At 41.9% G+C, this 17,230-nt stretch overlaps 1 protein-coding gene across 1 annotated transcript in view; it reads left to right on the top strand.

Annotated features, from left to right (window-relative positions):
• usp43a (ubiquitin specific peptidase 43a) overlaps nucleotides 1-9,701 on the top strand; it is a 123,201-nt gene extending 113,500 nt beyond the window's left edge. Inside the window, exons 16-18 of the mRNA XM_061062651.1 lie at nucleotides 3,267-3,428; nucleotides 3,544-8,191; nucleotides 8,445-9,701. Coding sequence (XP_060918634.1) covers nucleotides 3,267-3,428; nucleotides 3,544-4,715 — 1,334 coding nt within the window. The 3' untranslated portion in view covers nucleotides 4,716-8,191; nucleotides 8,445-9,701. The remainder of the gene's footprint in view (nucleotides 1-3,266; nucleotides 3,429-3,543; nucleotides 8,192-8,444) is intronic.
• Nucleotides 9,702-17,230: the final 7,529 nt, after the last annotated feature.

The raw sequence follows: 17,230 nt of genomic DNA, 5'->3' as shown, positions 1-17,230 counted from the left end.
CATAATGATTTTCACATTCACCTCTCTGAACAATGATATCACCATGGTTACAGAGGTGCAGCTACATACAGTGAATGGGCAGGGTGATGTGTTTCTATATGTTTGAGTCAAAGCAAATCATGAATCAGCAATGTGCTCAAAAGCCCAGAGGGGACAGCTGAAAAAGTTTTTTATCACATTGTGTGACTTTTTGTTCTGCATCTGCTGGTTATCAAGCTCCCAAAAAACTCATTCTCGCTAACACAACCTACTGATTGTGCATCAAATTCAATCATTCCAAAAACAATGTGTTAAAATGGAAGAACAGCGTTCTCGCTGTGGTTGAGAGGTTCTTCAATCTGGCCCTGTTGCTTCCATTGGCGTACCAATTTAAGTGTTCAGGCTTCCAAAATGTTTTTTTTTTTTTTTTTTATGGTTTTAGCTTTGGCAGCATCAAATTTTTAACTCCTCAGCCATCCATCCATTTTCTTCCGCTTATCTGAGGTCGTGTCGCAGTAAGTCAACCCAGACTTCCCTCTCCCCAGCGAACGTTTTACTCCTCCTGGGGGATTCTGAAGCGTCCCCAGGCTAGACGGGATAGATAATCCCTACAGCGTATTCTGGGTCTGCCCCGGGGTCTCCTCCCAGTTGGGCGTGCCTGCAAAACCTCTATCCGAGGTTGTCGCACCTCAGTTAGCGAAGACTGTAATTTTATGACACTACAAATGAAGTCTGTCCTCGATAGAAAGTACGTTCATAAAGGAGAAAATGTGAATCATTATTAAATCTCTGAAGGTCTTACACCACGAACATTGAAGCTCCTGCAGTCACAAAGTCTCACAGTGGTCCTGTTTCAATTTGTGCTAATGTGTCCACATTCAAATTAGAATATCTTTCTATAGTCCTGTTTGAGTTTTATTCTGCCTGGTCCTACTTCAGCACTCTGCAGCTGTGTTTAATTAATGTACCACAAGCCTGAACAATACTCAAGACCTCTGGCATTCTAAACCTTTACTTCTTGAAGGTTAAATTAAATGTACTTTCAACAGAATCTATACTATGAAAAACATTTTCTGCATATTTTAAAGCCACGTCCCTCCATGCAAAAGGGTGGGTAAGTGTGTTCAGGAAGTTCTATAACATAGAGCTGTATAAAAATGGACAGCTGAATACCTTACCTGAAGCGAAGCCAAAAGATTTAGAGCTCCTCTCTGCTGAGTGGCTGCAGTAGAGGTCATTGACCCCGCCTCCTCCATGTTAACGGACGGGACATCATGGGTCAATCTAGAAAATCCAAAAAACGAATCAAACGCATGTTTCTTAAAGCTGCCTTTGTCTTGATGGTTATTATCAGGTTTAATCCAATTTAATCCAATACACGGGGGGCGCTGGTAACCTAGCTGTTAGTGGGAGAACCCCCTACAAAGGCCTAAATCCTTGAGAGCGCGCAGCCTGGGTTTGAATCCCACCTGTGGCTCCTTCCCTGCATGTCGTTCTCTCTTTCCCTGATTTCCATCTCTATCTGCTGTCCTGTCTCTCAAATAAAGGCACAAAGAGTCCAAAAAAATATATCTTTAAAATTTGATTACATACATTCCCCAATCTTTTTTTGGTGCTTCCCTTTTATGTAAAGAAGAATCTGCAGACTACAAATGCAAACTTTGTCTCCAGAAGCTTTAAGCACAATTTTCAATAAGGCTACATTAAAAAAGTACTAATGCTAATTTGAATCGTTATAAAACCAAATGAGGTTTAAGTCATTTCAGCTTCATTCCATATTTTAACGTTTTTTCCATGAATGCACGAGTGATAGAGGATTTGAATATTTCCTCAACTACTGCTGATCAGATCAGCTGAATACAGTGCAAACTTAAAGGTCAGCAGACTGAATCTGAATCGAGAATGTGTAATGCAGGGATACAGTAATAGGATTTGAGCCATGTACAAGTGGGACAGAAATGATGAGTGGATGAGTTTTAGGAACTTGGCCTGGTGACAGGTTGCTGAGCAGAGAGGGAAGGCAGGGCTAAGCTAAGCCAAGCGGAGAGTCCTGGCAGAGAAAAAGACGATGAGCCGAGCCAATCGGCAATCCTTGAGCACCAGCATGAAACCAAAACAACTCGTGCTGCATTGTTGTGTTAGCATGCTAATGCTAGCGATCTTTATTATGCTCGTATCTTCACACTGCATGTAAATTTACCCGAAATGACCGTGATCTAGAAACGCAGTTAAGCAGTGAGTACAGTATGTTATTCTTCTTTTCTCTAGTCCCTCAATTAAACAACTTTTATACACGAGGGGAGGAGTCAGCCGGCCGTCCGGGCGATGTAAACAAAATGAAGATAGGACTCGGAAAACTCGGAAAACATCACAGACAGTGGGACTCGGGTGTTACACCCATTGTAGAAAGTCATGACTCACAGAGTTATTTTCAGAGGATATACTTGATTTATATTATATATATTATATATATAGTGTGAAAAATCGCATATAAAGCCTTTAAGTAGTGTTTTTCTACAAAAGAACACACAGAGAGCGTTCATTTAGGGACTCTACCTTTAGCCTTTGAAGACTACAGACTACAGTTACTGATTGTTGTCACACAGCAGACAGCTGACAACTGAACAATGTTCTGTACTCTTGCTCCTTCACCCCTCTTTCTATTCAGACCATCACAATCACAAACACACCGAGAGGGGGAGAAAGGAAACACAAAGGAAGTAATTGGGGGCACGGCTGTGTCTGCAACAGTGTGGGAATTCCAGATGCTATTACACTCTGTTTGTGTTTACACAATTATACAAACTTTTCTTTGTTGGTTTTTAAATTACACAGCAGTGTTCAAGTTGTGTTCATTAACTGAGTCCTTATTTGAGAACATTAATGCTTGTACGCACCAGAGTCTGTTTGTTTGCAGGAGTTTGGAGTTTTGGTTGACAAAGCATTTTGTTATTGCCCATAAGTAAAAGAAATTCCCTCAGGAGATGGCACATGAGTCAGCATTTGATGGAACTGAAAACCAATTTAAAATATAGATGAAGCTTGGGGATGTGGAGGTTAAAAAGAAGAGGAGAGCTTGCCAGACCTCTTTCTCCCATTCCTCTTCTGTGCTTGAGGCTAAAAGCTTGAGGCTACACTTGCATACTGAAAAGTTTAAAAAAAAATACAAGTTGAGTCAGTTAAGTTGCAAGTTGCATAATTTTTTGTTTTCAACTGTCCACTTGTTTCCTATCCTCTTCCTGATATCCCCCCTCCCCCCTTCCCCGTTTGCTCTGTGTCTCTCACAGGATCCACAAGTTCTTCAATGTCAGACCACTGGCTAATCCGGCTCACGGGGGACAGCAAAAGAGGCAGTCTGGTCTCTCGTTCCTCGACCACATGCCCATCTTCCTTACCTGACTCGCCTGAGTCTCCGGTCTTCCTTGACGATGGTGCAAAAGAGGAAAAAGGTAATTGCCATTGTTGAATCAGTTTAATATCTATTTTCAGTCTCTTATTTTTGGTGAAAGTCTTGCATTTAAACGAAACACTTTTCCCTGCATTTTCCCTCTACTTAATTGCCAGGGGGTTTTGAGACCAGACCATTTGTCAGAGGTCTTCAGGGACGCAGCGTCAGTATGAGAGCCCCCAGCAAAACCAAGGACACCCTGAGCAAAATGCTTCCCCTGCGCTGGTCCTTCGGTTCAAAAGACAAACGGAAACCCAACCCAGTGCCTCTAACTGTCCAAGATCCGGCGCCCGTGGAGCTGGTACAGTACTTGGAATCTGGCCGACGGCCAAAGTGCACAAAGGATCCAATCACCACTTTGATGGGTGAATCACGCAGCATGAAGGAAGCTGCTGAGAGCCGGGGCGCAACCAATGCACGATCTCCCAGTATTGGGGGAATGAGTTGTGTGGGTAAGGCCGACGATGAGCTGCCCCCCGAGTCTCCTCAGGTCCCAGAGGGCCAAAGGAGATCGTCCGATAAGACGGCCAGTTTGAGACGCGCCAAAGGTAGCCAATCGAGAGATGACGGTGCCGCCAGTATTAGCAGTAGCTTTAGCAGTAACACCCTCACCAGGAGAAAGGATGCCTGGAAACAGAGTTCCTCCAAAGCCTCCCAGGACCCCGAGACCAAAAAGAGTTCTAGTGCTGGTGTTAAGCCCAGCTACAGCACCCCAATCCTAAATGATGGGACCCTCAGAAGGCAAAAAGGTGACAAGGCTGACAGGGAACACCACGATGCATATGAAGGGAACTCTAAGACCAAGAAAGGAGAAGGGCCCAAGAGTTTGCCCCATGAGGGACTGCTGTCATTCCTCAAAGGGAACTTCATGAAGAAGGATAGGGACTCGAGGAAGTCCAAGGAGGAAGATTCACGAGTCGAAGAAGCAGGCCGGAGCAGAACCCTCCCTAGACCGCCTCTCTCCAACGGAGCAGCGGGGCGAGTAGCCGGGGTCGACGGAGGCAAGTCCAATGGAGCCGGCCGTTTGGGCGACGATCTGGCAAACGGGAAATTGCACGCACGGACCTCGGCCGACATCAAGCGCTCGCAGAGCTCCTCCAACATCCCCAACAAAGCGGAGCAGAGCGTGCGCAGGACGGCGTCTCTGCACCGCAACGGGATGTCGACGAACCCGGCGCCGTCGCGCAGCCTCACAACGGACAAACCGTCTTATGGTACCCTGCAGAGGACTCGGTATAGCACAACCTCGCTGGGACGCAAAAAGAAAGTCCCAGAGTCAAGCTTCTGACGCAAACTGATCAATTAAATATATCCACACACACACACACACACACACACACACACACACAAAGCCTTTTATCTGTCGTAAAGTGACTGACGTCCAATCACAGAGATCAAAGCAATAGAGCGCCACTCACAAGTGGTATGCCTTTCGATGATATGAACCTTTTGCATCAAGGAGAAAATTAAGAGTCCTTTACTGCTGGAATATAGAGACCAGGATGATATGTGACATTCATCAGAGATAAAAAAGATACATTTTTATTCTGTTTTTGTTTTTAATGACAAGTGCCTGAGCAACGAATATGCAGTCTAGACCAATGAGTTTGTTTGTCGAGCAGCGAAAGCGAGTAATTCCAAAACCCCCTACATGCACGTATTTACAAGGTGTCTTATTACTGTAGCGTGAGTGATAGATTTATAACGGTTGTTTGCTTACAATCAAGACCCAGTGATTGTGTTTCATTTATAAGAATGTAAGGTGTTGATGTGATTAACGGTGGGGCTTTGAAGGCGGTGGTTTTTGGGGGTGACCATCCATTTTTTGTCCATCTTGAATCATTTGCTTTATGTTCATTGAGAGTACAGGGTGGTTTTTCATAAAGCTATGATTTGTATCCACCTGACCCTGACTGCAGTTGTTGTTTATTGGGGTTTTAAAGGTATAATGGAAATGTGTGGTTATCTGCAGAATCTTCTTCCTGTCTCTAAAACCTTGATTGGCAAAAACAAGTGAATCCCTACTGGGAACAGTGAGCTGACAGTGGCAGAGGCTAGACTTGTGGGGCTGGGGTGGCCTCCAGGCTAAAATCCATGGGGGACCCCTCCAACCAGCGTTGGTTGCAGATGCTTACTCATCTTCCTCTTTTTTGTTTTCACTCCCTGATAGAAAATTCCTCTTAATTTTCCTTTGGTGACTTTTATTGACAAACTTTGGTTTCCACAGAAATAATGCATGGGACACGGTCAGATGGGGCCCTCTTTGGGAGGTTTTCTACTGTCATTGCAAAATTTGCAACTGTTTTGGTTTAAAGTTGGTCGGCAATCCTCCACAAAACAAGAGGTGCAAATTTATTTTCCTAACTCTAAGTTTAAAAATGATTGAAAAAATGGAAATACAAAATACCTTGAATATATTTCCTTCTTATGAATGCATTCGCTGTGTGTGATTAAAAAGTATAATTTCACAGGGACAATTTGTTTCCATTTAAAGGCAGACAGATTACCCTTTCACCGCCCGATGACGAGTCATGACAGCAGTTTGCATTAAGCAGCTCGATGCTGCATCCTCCACATACACTGAAACGTAATGGATTTCTTCACTTTGTTATCTGGGCATGGAAAATTTACGTCACAATGTAAAACAATTAACTTCCTGTTTGGGAACAAAGAGATGAGTAATTGTCCTTTTAATTATGACTCAATTAATGTACACTTAAAAGAAGGAAGTATGTTTTGTGTTCAGTTTTGGATTCTTTGAGATTCACTAATTTAATTGGCTTCATAAATCTTACTTCCTCGCCAGCTTAAAGTTAGAAGTTATGAATGAAGGATTGCTTTGCACTTTGTCAGAGCTCGGAGTACAACTGTAAATGTTCACATGGTGTCCTCATGAAGTTAATTTATACTCATACAAATATATTGTGTGTGTTTGTCTTTTCTGTTTTTGTGCATATTTTCACCCTTTCAGCATTTTTCCCATTTTTCAACATTCAATCAATCATTTGTAACTCAGTTATTGTATGTCTGCAGTGGCTTCAGTCACTTCGTCAGCACATATCAAAGATCTTCTCCCGCTGCCTATCATTCTGTCAGGTCATGATTTATCCAAAATGAATAAATACAGACATTCAGGTTTGATAATATTTTTAAAAAGTGCAGCAAGAAAACTCTGCATGAATATAAATTACCAAACACGAGGTCAAACAAAAAAAAAAGAATTTTGTCCCACTCTATTTCTTGATGCCTCTTTTTGATCAGACACAATTTCAAAGTGTGAAGCAGCATCACAGTCGCCCTTCAAAGATTTCTTATTATTATGATTGATTATGATGTTCAGTCTGCAAGGATACAAATCAAACAGATGAAGACAACTGTGTGACAGACGCAGATCATCAGTATGAAGGTCACTCAACAAGCCTGTGGCACATGTTCTTTATTTCAGAAGACATTTAGGGATCGAGACCGAGTCAAGACCAAGACAGAGGTAGGGCGAGACCGGGGGTTAAAAATCAAGTAATGAATGAATTGAAGTTATTCGTTCTTTTATAAAGAGGCGTTTTCCTCTTTAATCAGAGTGATGACGTTGAAAAACAGCCTTTCAGTGGTGGTCTTGACCGGTCCTGATTTAAAATCTGGAGTCCGCCCAGGCTGAGACCAAGACAAGAACGAGTAAAAATGCTTTTGATTCTGAGACGAGATCTTCAAAAAGTGGTCTTTAGAACCGATTTTTAGAACTACAACACTCCCGACAAGACGAGTTAAAAGCATGTTGCAGAAACAGCCTGTTCTTATATTTTCCACTGAGTGATTCATTTAAAGGAAGCCTATAATGTGCAGCATTTTAAAGATCTCTCTCTCTCTGTCTCCCCCTCTCTCTCTCTCTATCTCTCACTCTCTCTCCTTCTCTCTTTCTCTCACTCTCAATCTCACTCTCTCTCTCTCTCCTTCTCTCTCCCTCTTTCTCTCTTTCTCTCACTCCCTTTCTCTCACTCTCTCTCTCTCTCACTCCATTTCTCTCACTCTCTCTCTCACTCTTTCCCGCTCTCTCTCTCTGCTCCACCATTGTAATCAGATGCCCTCCCTCTCTTTTGCCCTCAGCTTCATTTGTATCCCCCAGTGTATAACCTTTGGATTCTCTTAATGAGGCGCCTGAGATTTCCCTAATCTCTGCACAGTTTTAAACGTTGTTGACATCTGATTTCTCTGTTCTCATCATGAGGCCTCGAGGTTTAGTAATTATTTTCTCTGCAGGCGTTAGTTCCAAGGTTCTCATTCATCATAAATCTGACATTCAAGCTTTTATTTATTGTTTCATTTTCTTAATTAAAGCATCCTCTTTAATAATCTATTTCTTAAGGTCATTATATTTCTGCACTTTAACCCCTCTTTTAAAAAAACAGAAGTAGATCTGATGACTCAGACACAGCCTCTTTAATTAACTAGACTTTTTTTAACCAGTGACTAAGCAGTTAGAGTCGTGTTATTTTTAAAGGGTTGCTCTTTTGTGCGACTCTCTTGACACATTACTTCTTTCATTACACTGAAAGAAAAGCAAAGCAGCTTCTGAACTTCATAAGAACTAATATAAAAATAACGCACGATTTCCATTTGTGAATACCATCAAAATTAACACTTAAAATGAGCGCTGATTAATCCCGCTCTGACATATACAATATGAGACTGATTGCACAACTGTTCACAGCAAGTTTTAGACGTCTGCCCCGATCTGCCACGAGAAGTGCTCGGATGCATCCAGTGCAAGTGGCAACCTCCAGTCCACTAGAGGCTGGCTGCAGGAACACCGGAAGTCACAAACACACCACAGGCAAAAAAGCTGTTTTTTCAGTCTGATTAGTTACTCTCCTCATGGGCACACACGGTGATTTTCTTTTAAATTCATCTGTTTTGATTTTAGGAACAATACCAGTTCTCCATAGTTTGGCGCGTAGCTGACATGATTGACAGCTGGGCGTGATGTAACGTGATGTGTCAGGGGGCTAAAAACCCGCCTCAGCTCCAGCTCTCGGCCTGTTGTTAGGTTGACTGAAAGTTAGACTGAGACAGCATTTCCAACATGGCCGCTGCTGCCGGAGCCCCCTGCTGTGACAGATGTTTGAGGTCACTCAGACCTCATCCATTAATATTTACAGTCTGTGATCCAGTGGCAGGGAGAGGGCAAAGAGGGAGCTGAGGCCCCGCCCGAATACTCCCCACAAAGAAAAGGGCAGACCTTCACTGAATATGATTTTTAGTTTATTTAGTTTGAAATGTACATTTACATTTTTGAAAGAGCAACATGCATATGAAGTGAGTAGAGTATATATTCTGCGATAAAAATGTAGATTTAAAACACAGGAGAGGTAAAAGCAGGGGAGGGTGTTGAGCCCTCTGGAGATGTCGTGGGTCTATCAATGAAACATCAAGGGTGGAGGGTGCCCACCTTGTGACCCCAATGAAGTGATTACCCCTACCCACCATTCAAGACTTAATTAAGTACAGATTACTGTAAAAGGGATTGTAACATCAAGTCCTATGAGCTCCTCTGAGTCCTTCTGTGTGGCTGCAAGCACCACACTGTTGTCTTTTTTTTATTGTAAAACCATCATTTAGAATCAGAGCAACTCTACTATTGAGTTTGTTATTTAGCCCCCCCCCCCCCCCCCCCCCCATCCTCAACATGATCTTTTACATCTTTTCAGCAAACAAAACCGAATAGACTTCATTTTGCTTGTTTTCAAGGACGATTCAAAAAGATTCCAGTTCATTTTGAGGGATAATTAGATAAAGGCTGCGTTGAAGGGATCACGAGGTCTGAGTTCTGTCTTAAATTCAGAACTCTGTTTTTCTTTGGAGGCTCAGTTCACTCGTTGCCACACAATGTTTACTCTGCCAACTGAGCACCTCTGTGTTAACACGATGTTTGTGAAACGACGGCTGCAGATGTATTTATATGCAATTTTTCTACATTTTATAAACGAGAAATATGGATATTTTTGGGATCTATACATGGACATTTGTGTGTTTGTGTGTGTGTGTGTGTGTGTGTGTCTGCATATGAGACAGAGTAAGAGAAGGCTAATGATTAGCATTGTTGACATTCAACCTGTGCAGTGTGCCGATGCGGAAATACGATGCAAACTGAACTCACCTGACATGTTTTCCACATGTGATTTCACTGTCAAACTAAAGTTCCTGCATGGTCTGTCTTTTGTACATGATGCTATATTGTTTAATTTTTCAATGCAATAAATAAAAAGGTTATTATTTATGACTTTGGCCTTTCAGTCTTTACCTCTTAGCTCCATTATTTAGAAAATATAGACCAAGAAAATAATAGACAGCTCGCAGCAGCTCCCAAACATTTGAGCTCGGGACCCCCAAGCTACTATGTGCTAAAGACTGGGGACCACTATGGCCTTAGAAAATTGATAAAACAGACACACAGGTGATGTCTGTTTGTATGTTTATTCACAGGGAGCAACAGACACCGAAATTGATGCATTTATTTTATTTTTATTTTACAAGAAACATAGAACATGTGAGGGCAAGACAGTACGAGTAAAATCAAAAAGAAGAGGCACAGGTACAGTACTTAATGCATACATTCTAATGAAAATAGAATAAATATTTATATATTTTCTCCAATATTCTTCTCCTTTTGAAGTCGCAGGACAAAAGGGATTTTCTCCATACCGCTGATGGAATTTACAACGTCTCTTAAGAGTCTCAAGGTGCGACGGTTCCTCTTAAGCCAACATTTAGTTATTACTATTAAAAAGATAAAAAGAATCTGAGTAAAGTAAAGTACATGCTCCTTTTTAACGAGACCTTCAGGAATATTTCTGTAAAAGAGAGATCCAATGTGACATGTGACTGTGATTATCAGTCTCACATCTCTCCAAAAGACATTGTTGCATTCATGTGCAAACTTTTAAAGGATTTTTTCTCTTTCATTTGTGGTTGCTGCTTGCCATACTGCCAATCTTTGGCAATTTTTGTTCTCATTGTTTGCAGGTAAGTATCGTTGACTAAAGCACAGAAGGTAAACCAAGCCAATGTTTGAACCAATCAATCAATCTTTATTTGTATAGCTCAAATTCAGTGTTACCTCGAGACACTTTACAGAAAGCAGGTAAAAGACCTTACTCTTTGTTATATTACAAAGACCCAGCGTTAATGCATCATGAGCGTAGCACTTAGCAAAGTTACAGTGGCAATAATTCACTTCCTTTTAGGAGGCAGAAAACTTGGGCGAATTCAGACTCATGATGAACAGTCACCGACAGAAACTGTGCCGGGCTTGAAAATGGGATGAAGGGAGATGGGATAAGATGCAGGAAGAGGGATAGGGATCGGAGGTGGGGGGGGGATGTTGGTCGTTCAGGCAGGCCGTCCACCAACGATCCCGAGGAACCTAAGAGAGTTCAGAAAGCTCCCAGAAAGAGATGTCGTTAGTAACTGAGATCACAACAATCCTGTGAGTTCTGATGTGTTCATGTGAAGTTAATGCCGCTCCGTCATTCTGGAGAACGCTGAGATGTGTGTGTGAGTATAGGTGGACCCTATTAGCTTAAGAACAGACTCATCACAGACGTGGGGTTGAATGTTAATAAAGAGATTGATTGGTAATGAGGTACTTGTTGATAGCCCGCTGAGACAAAAGCCGGAGTCCGCTCAGCTCCTCTAATGGGGCTCAGCGTAAGTTCAAGCAGGACGTCTTGTTTTTATTCTCTCCCACATTCATTCTTTTTGTCTTCTTTTTCTCCCTTTCAAGTGCCGACTCACCGCTATCTTTACAAACATGTTTTTAAAATAATGAGGGAGAGAAGTAAAAAAGCCTCAAGGGGCAGTGTTTCTGATGAGACTGCTCAAATCAACAGGAAGTGGATTTGTGCAGTTGTTTCCTGCTCTGTCAGAAGTTTGTCCTCCAGCTTCTAAAAGAATATTCAGCGAGGAGGTCAAGTCTAGGTTAACAACAAGTTATGCCGCCTTGTCTGACACGCTGATCAAACGTCTTTGATTTATTCAGAAATCTTTTACTAAACTGTTAAATACAGAATTGTTGACTCTTCATTAAAGAGGACATATTATCCCCCTCCTCCACCTTTTCAAACAGTCCCCCTGTGGTCTAAATGAAACATCTTTGCTGTGCTTTGGTCAAAATATAACATGAATCAAGCACCAGAGGAGGTTTGTGACCCTGTATAAACCAGGGCTGTATCCGAATTACCAAGTACCTGCTCAATCTGTCAGTAGGCAGTACCTACTATCTGTGCTGTATACTGTTTAGTATCTACTATTCAGTATGCACACACAGTAGGCAGATATTTGATCCTACTTCGTCTGATTCATTCACTATATTTAAATAGTGAAATCATTATTCAAATAGAGGGGGAAAGGTTTTATAATAAAATTGTTCATTAAAAGTAGTGATTTCAGACGGGACTTTAACTCTAGATTAAAAATTGATTTAATTAATCCACGCTTGTTTGTTTTGATTTGGAGGCAGACGTGAAGTGACAATTTACGTTTAATTTCGCACAGCATTGTGGGTGGTAAAATACAATTAATTTCCTGAAAGCACGCATCCGATCCATACTGCATGAAACCCGGAAGTTAGTATCCATACTGAAATGTTCAGTATACTGAGGTGGACCCAAAAAATGCGTACTGAATGATCACGAGAGTTCAGTATACTGAAACTCCATACTGAAAAGTACGTACTGCCTACTGAACTGTGGCTATTCGGAAAGGGCCCATCTCTCTCAGAACGCTCCGTTTTGGTGTGTGTGTCTCTTTAAATGCAGTGGGAGTGTCACCCACCTGGGGGAGGGGTTACTGCCCTTTGTGATGTCATGAAGGGAAAATCTCCAAGCGGCCTGTTTGAGCACACGTTTTCTGAAACGTGGAGCAGGTGAAAGACGCAGAGGATGGCTTATAGAGACACATATTAGTGTTAGAAAAACATGGCTAAGTGTGGGTTTTTTTGCACATTATGTGACCTTTAACCTTTCAGAGGCTACATTGTCAGTGGAAGGTTCATGTCCCAGTTGTGCAACAATTGTGCAGCACAATATGCAAAACAAATTAAAATGTATGGATGCTCACAAACATTTCAATACCCACTCACTCTCCCACATGTGTCCGCTGTTATCTGATCTGCAGAGCATGCACGTAAAAGACTGAATATTAACTTTAACAGCACTCGTACATCCTTGAGGGTGGGTTGACCTATACACCCTTGACTAATACTCATGTCTTCTTATAAGTGACGCAGAGAAATGACAGAGGACATACTTTGTGCGTATTCAGGCTGCATGTCTTAAGGGCTGAATATCTAAAGTTTGGTCAGTCAGTATGACTCAAAATAAAACACAAGTGCAGGAAGAAGAGGCTGCTGAGGGTGCTACATCCCTCTCTGTAAATCATGTTTCCCCCTATTTATGGCATACGTAGATGAAGTACACCGACGTGTGTGATCCCTGTCATGAGTTTCTGATTACATCTGTGTCTATTGAGTCTCAGTGTTCGTCCCCTCTTGTTGTCACTTTGTCACAGGTCATTTACCAGGAACGTCTTGTGGATTTTTGTTGGAATACTGGAATAGTAAGCTTTTTGCTTTTCCATTTTGATCTTTTGTTTGATTCAATTTGTTTGGATCTGTATTTGGGTTCCCCTCCTTGTTTTTCCTGAACCTGACAATCCCCTTTTCTTGTCTCTTAGTAGTCTGTAACATGTTTCCAATCAGCTCGAGGCTTTTCTGTTCTTTTTCATTCGATATCTTTGCACATAAATTGAGGTGTTTGAAAGAGGTTTACAACACTACCAAAACAAATCAAAGCTGTGAGATAATCCTGTCAGACGGAGCAGGATAAACAGATGTCTCCCTAGATTATTGAGTAGTGATTTATTATTCTTTTAATCATTTTAGAACAACTTCTGGAGGTCAGACAGACCTTCTGCACAAATCAAATATGCCCAGTTCTTCTTCTTTTCTTGAATTGATGAGTCTTTTAAAAATAAAAACTGCACTCCATAAGATTGATTTACTAAACAGTAGATATCATCGTTAACTGAAATGAATATCGGCCTGGCGGTGCCACTTTGTGACAGCTTCCCCCAGCGTACCCACTTCAAACTCCTCATCCTCACCTCCATAACCTGGCTCCCCCTCTACCTGTCTGAGCTCCTCCACCGTCACACTCCCACCCGAACTCTCAGGTCTGCTGACGCAAACCCCCCCCCCCCCCCCCAAACAAACCATCGGTTCTCCATTGCCGCTCCCACCCTCTGAAACTCACTCCCAAAAAACATCAAAGAAGAGAGCGAGCGAGCCGTCTGTATTTGTGTAAATGAATGTTTGTCTGTTAAGTGATTCTAAGTTTTGTATGCTTGTGTTCGGAGCCCCCTTGAAAATGAGATGTGATGTATCTCGAGGGGCAATCCTTTAATAAATTCAAATTTAAACCTTTCAGATCCAAAATAGCGCAGCCTGAAGTAGATAAGTTCTTAAGCTGTCAGCTTTTCCACTGCGGTCTTCCAGGGGTAATTTTGGGTGATAGATTCCTGTGGACATTTTTCATCTGATGCTTCCTGGATTCGCTCCTCTTAAACTGTTGGATGTTGACTTCATCTACATATATTTCTTCATCTTCTGGGTCTGGATTTAGATCTGTCCGCTGAGGAATACGTTTTTTTTTCTTTTTCCGACAGTGCTGAAGTCCGGGTGATGATCAGTGGTTGCACCTACAAAAAAAAGCTGTTCCAAAAAGTACTTCTGTGAGTCTGCTAGCTGCTGCAGAGACAACAAAGGGATCCTGAGTTGATCACGCTGTGAGCAAACAGCTCGGGTCAACCTAAATTGTTGCCTCAGAGGATCTGCTCTGTCTAGTTTACACAAACTCTTATAAAGTTCTGCGTGGGCTTTTTTGATTGAAAATCTTTTGAATCAAATCTTTTTATTTCTGCCGAGCACATTTAGAACAAGGTTAAATATTAGAAAGAGACTGATCCAAATTTTTCTGAAGAAAAAAAAGAAATCGTCGCAACTCAACATGTAATTCAAAGGCTCAACAACCGTACAAATATTTCCTCTTTCATACTAAGGGAGCACTCCCACTAGGCCCAGTTGTCCCGGAACGTGTTCAATGAGTGGCTGAAGTTGCATTGAGCTTTTCCTCGCAGTCTCAACAAGGGGCGGCTCCAGACGTTTTGATTCTGACTTTAAAAAACACTTAAATGATTGCATGACTTAAAGGCAGGGTTGGTCATTTTCGAATAAACTAGCATGATTTTTTAAAGTAGCATTCCCTCAGTGCTCCGTCTGCACCCCACCCCCCTCCCCTCTGTGCTCCCTCAAAAGCCACGCCCCCTCACTTACATGCACGATGGTCCAGAAGCGGACCTCAGCTCATTGCTTTGAGTGTGGGCTCGTGCACGCCAAAGGTAGAGAACGAGCAGGGAGACAGGGAGGCGTGTGATTGGTTCATCAGATTGGTACCTCGTGGCAACTGATACAGATGACGGATTTTTTTTGTTTCTTTCTCAGAGAACTTGAGTTATTAATTTCTGTCAGGACCTAAAGACAATTTCAACCAAAATCTTAAAAAGTGGATCTGGAGGAAAAGTACCAACCCAAAGTCAAAATACCTTTTAAAATGTATTTCCATTTATCTTTGGTGGAGTCCACACACACACGGCGCCCATTTTTAAACAAAACCAATGTAGTTCAACGTCCTGAGTGCTAAAACGCCCTCGGCATCAGCTTTTTCATGTCACTGCATTTACAGCGCTCTCAGTTGAAAATAGTTCAACTTTTGTCACTGCACTTCTTCCTCATCGACCAATCAGCGTCAAGAAAGGGGCTTCTGATATCAGCGTTGCCAACAACAATGGTGGTGCATTTCTCTCCCTCCCGGACAGAGTGGAGAGTTCAATTATTTTCTGGATTACATTCTGAATGTACAATAGATAGTGAGCAGGAGCAGGAGCATTGACCTGTAGCGGCTAAAGTAAGAAAAGTAAAGGTGGAACAATCGGAATAAGTTGAACAGGTCATTCAACTGATGCTAACCTGCTAGCCTCCTTTAAATTCAAGATTAGTTTGGGGGGTAGAAGCCAGAGAGGATGTGATTGGTACTTTCTAGTCTCTCCAATGAATTCTAGTGAAAAACAACAAGTTCATTTTCTCTCCAGTTCATTCCCAGGATTCTCTACTTCAGGGCGTCCATCACCTTTGCAGAGGCTCTAGATTGTTTTCAGTCACCCCCAGACCTCTGTGGCAGTCCTCTGTTGTCGGACCTCTTTCATTCCTCTCCTCCTCTCCTGCCTCATTGTCTTTTTTAAATTCCATTCGTCACTTCCTCAGTTCCTCTTTGTCCCCAGATCTAGAAATCCATTTATTTTCTATCAGCAGCACTCTTAGCTTAGGCTCACCCAGGAGACAATCTGTCAATGCCCCATCTCATATGAAAGAGTGAAGAGAAAGTTTTGTTTGTCATTCGATTCACCGCTTTTCTCTGTCTCTCTCTCTCTCTCTCTCTCTCTCTCTCTCTCTCTCTCGCTCTCTCTCTCTCGCTCTCTCTCTCGCTCTCTCTCTCTCGGGGCGATCTGAAGGATTTTATTGAAGCAGTGCCTCAGTTCATTCCTCACTGGACCCAATCATTTAATTTCTTTTCTGTTTTTAAATTGGTCAACAAAAAGACACAAAAAGCTTCTTGGAAAGATTTCAGATTTATATTCATTTTAAGATTATCAGCTTCCTTATACAACCAGCCCCAACATGTGTGCATTTTAAATACAAACTATAAAATGGGATCATCAACATGTTTACGCCTGTGTGACTTTTTTATATTGCATCTTTTCTTCTGGATAAGTTGTGCTATACTCTCCAGGATCAACATAAGGAGGGCTCCATTTTAACATGGCATTGGTGATTTAATAAGAGACTTCTAATGTGACCTAATGACACAGCTGTGGTCATGATAAAACAGCAGAGAGACACAGCAGGCTCTTGTGCAGTCTGTCATTCAACAGAGTGAGCAGCTCCTCTTTAACCCCGGGCATCCATTAACTAAAAAGACATGACACTGATGTCTGCTGTTCTTTTATTCTCCATATCAGACTTGTACGCTCTTCCACAGAGCTTTAAATCAAACAATAGTTAGAATAACATCATATAGTTTCCTGTATCTCTTCAACTGTCCTATGCAAAAAAAGGCAAAAAACTCCAAAGATATTAAATGAATACACTCTCACCAGTGCAGTATCTCACTTTTCTCCCCTGACAGATACACAACTTGTTTATACTGAAGAGTATGTGAAGTCTGCCTGATTATGCAATGTTGCTTGACCTTCTGAGAAAACCCTCAATTCATCACTTTCATATGCAAATGCAACGAAATGAATGATTAATGCAGCTGCTGGAATTATCTGTTTTCACAGATTCAATTCTAGTCTGAAACAAACAGTCATTTACAATAAATAAATAATTCATAGCTGTAATTTCCACTCTGTCTGTGCTGTTTGAAATAGCGTTATATCTGCCGAAAAAAACACTTTACATCATCAAAGACTTAAAGCAGAAATATGTAGGAATTTGGTTTATCCCTCACAAAAGGTTTAGTACATCATAAGAAGAACAGAGTGCTGTCAACACCTCCCCATCATCAACAACAAAGCGGCAACCGCCGGTGTTGAAAAAGCCGATGCAGAATGAAGCCGATGCAGAAGTGCAAAATCCTGCAGTTCATCGAGTGTCCACTAGAGGCTGGCTGCAGGAACACAGGAAGTCACATACAC

This window comes from Labrus mixtus, chromosome 2, assembly GCF_963584025.1.
Source record: "Labrus mixtus chromosome 2, fLabMix1.1, whole genome shotgun sequence".
Classification (NCBI taxonomy): domain Eukaryota; kingdom Metazoa; phylum Chordata; class Actinopteri; order Labriformes; family Labridae; genus Labrus; species Labrus mixtus.
Note: the sequence above shows the minus strand (reverse complement) of the source record. Positions and strands in the feature narration are given on the sequence as shown.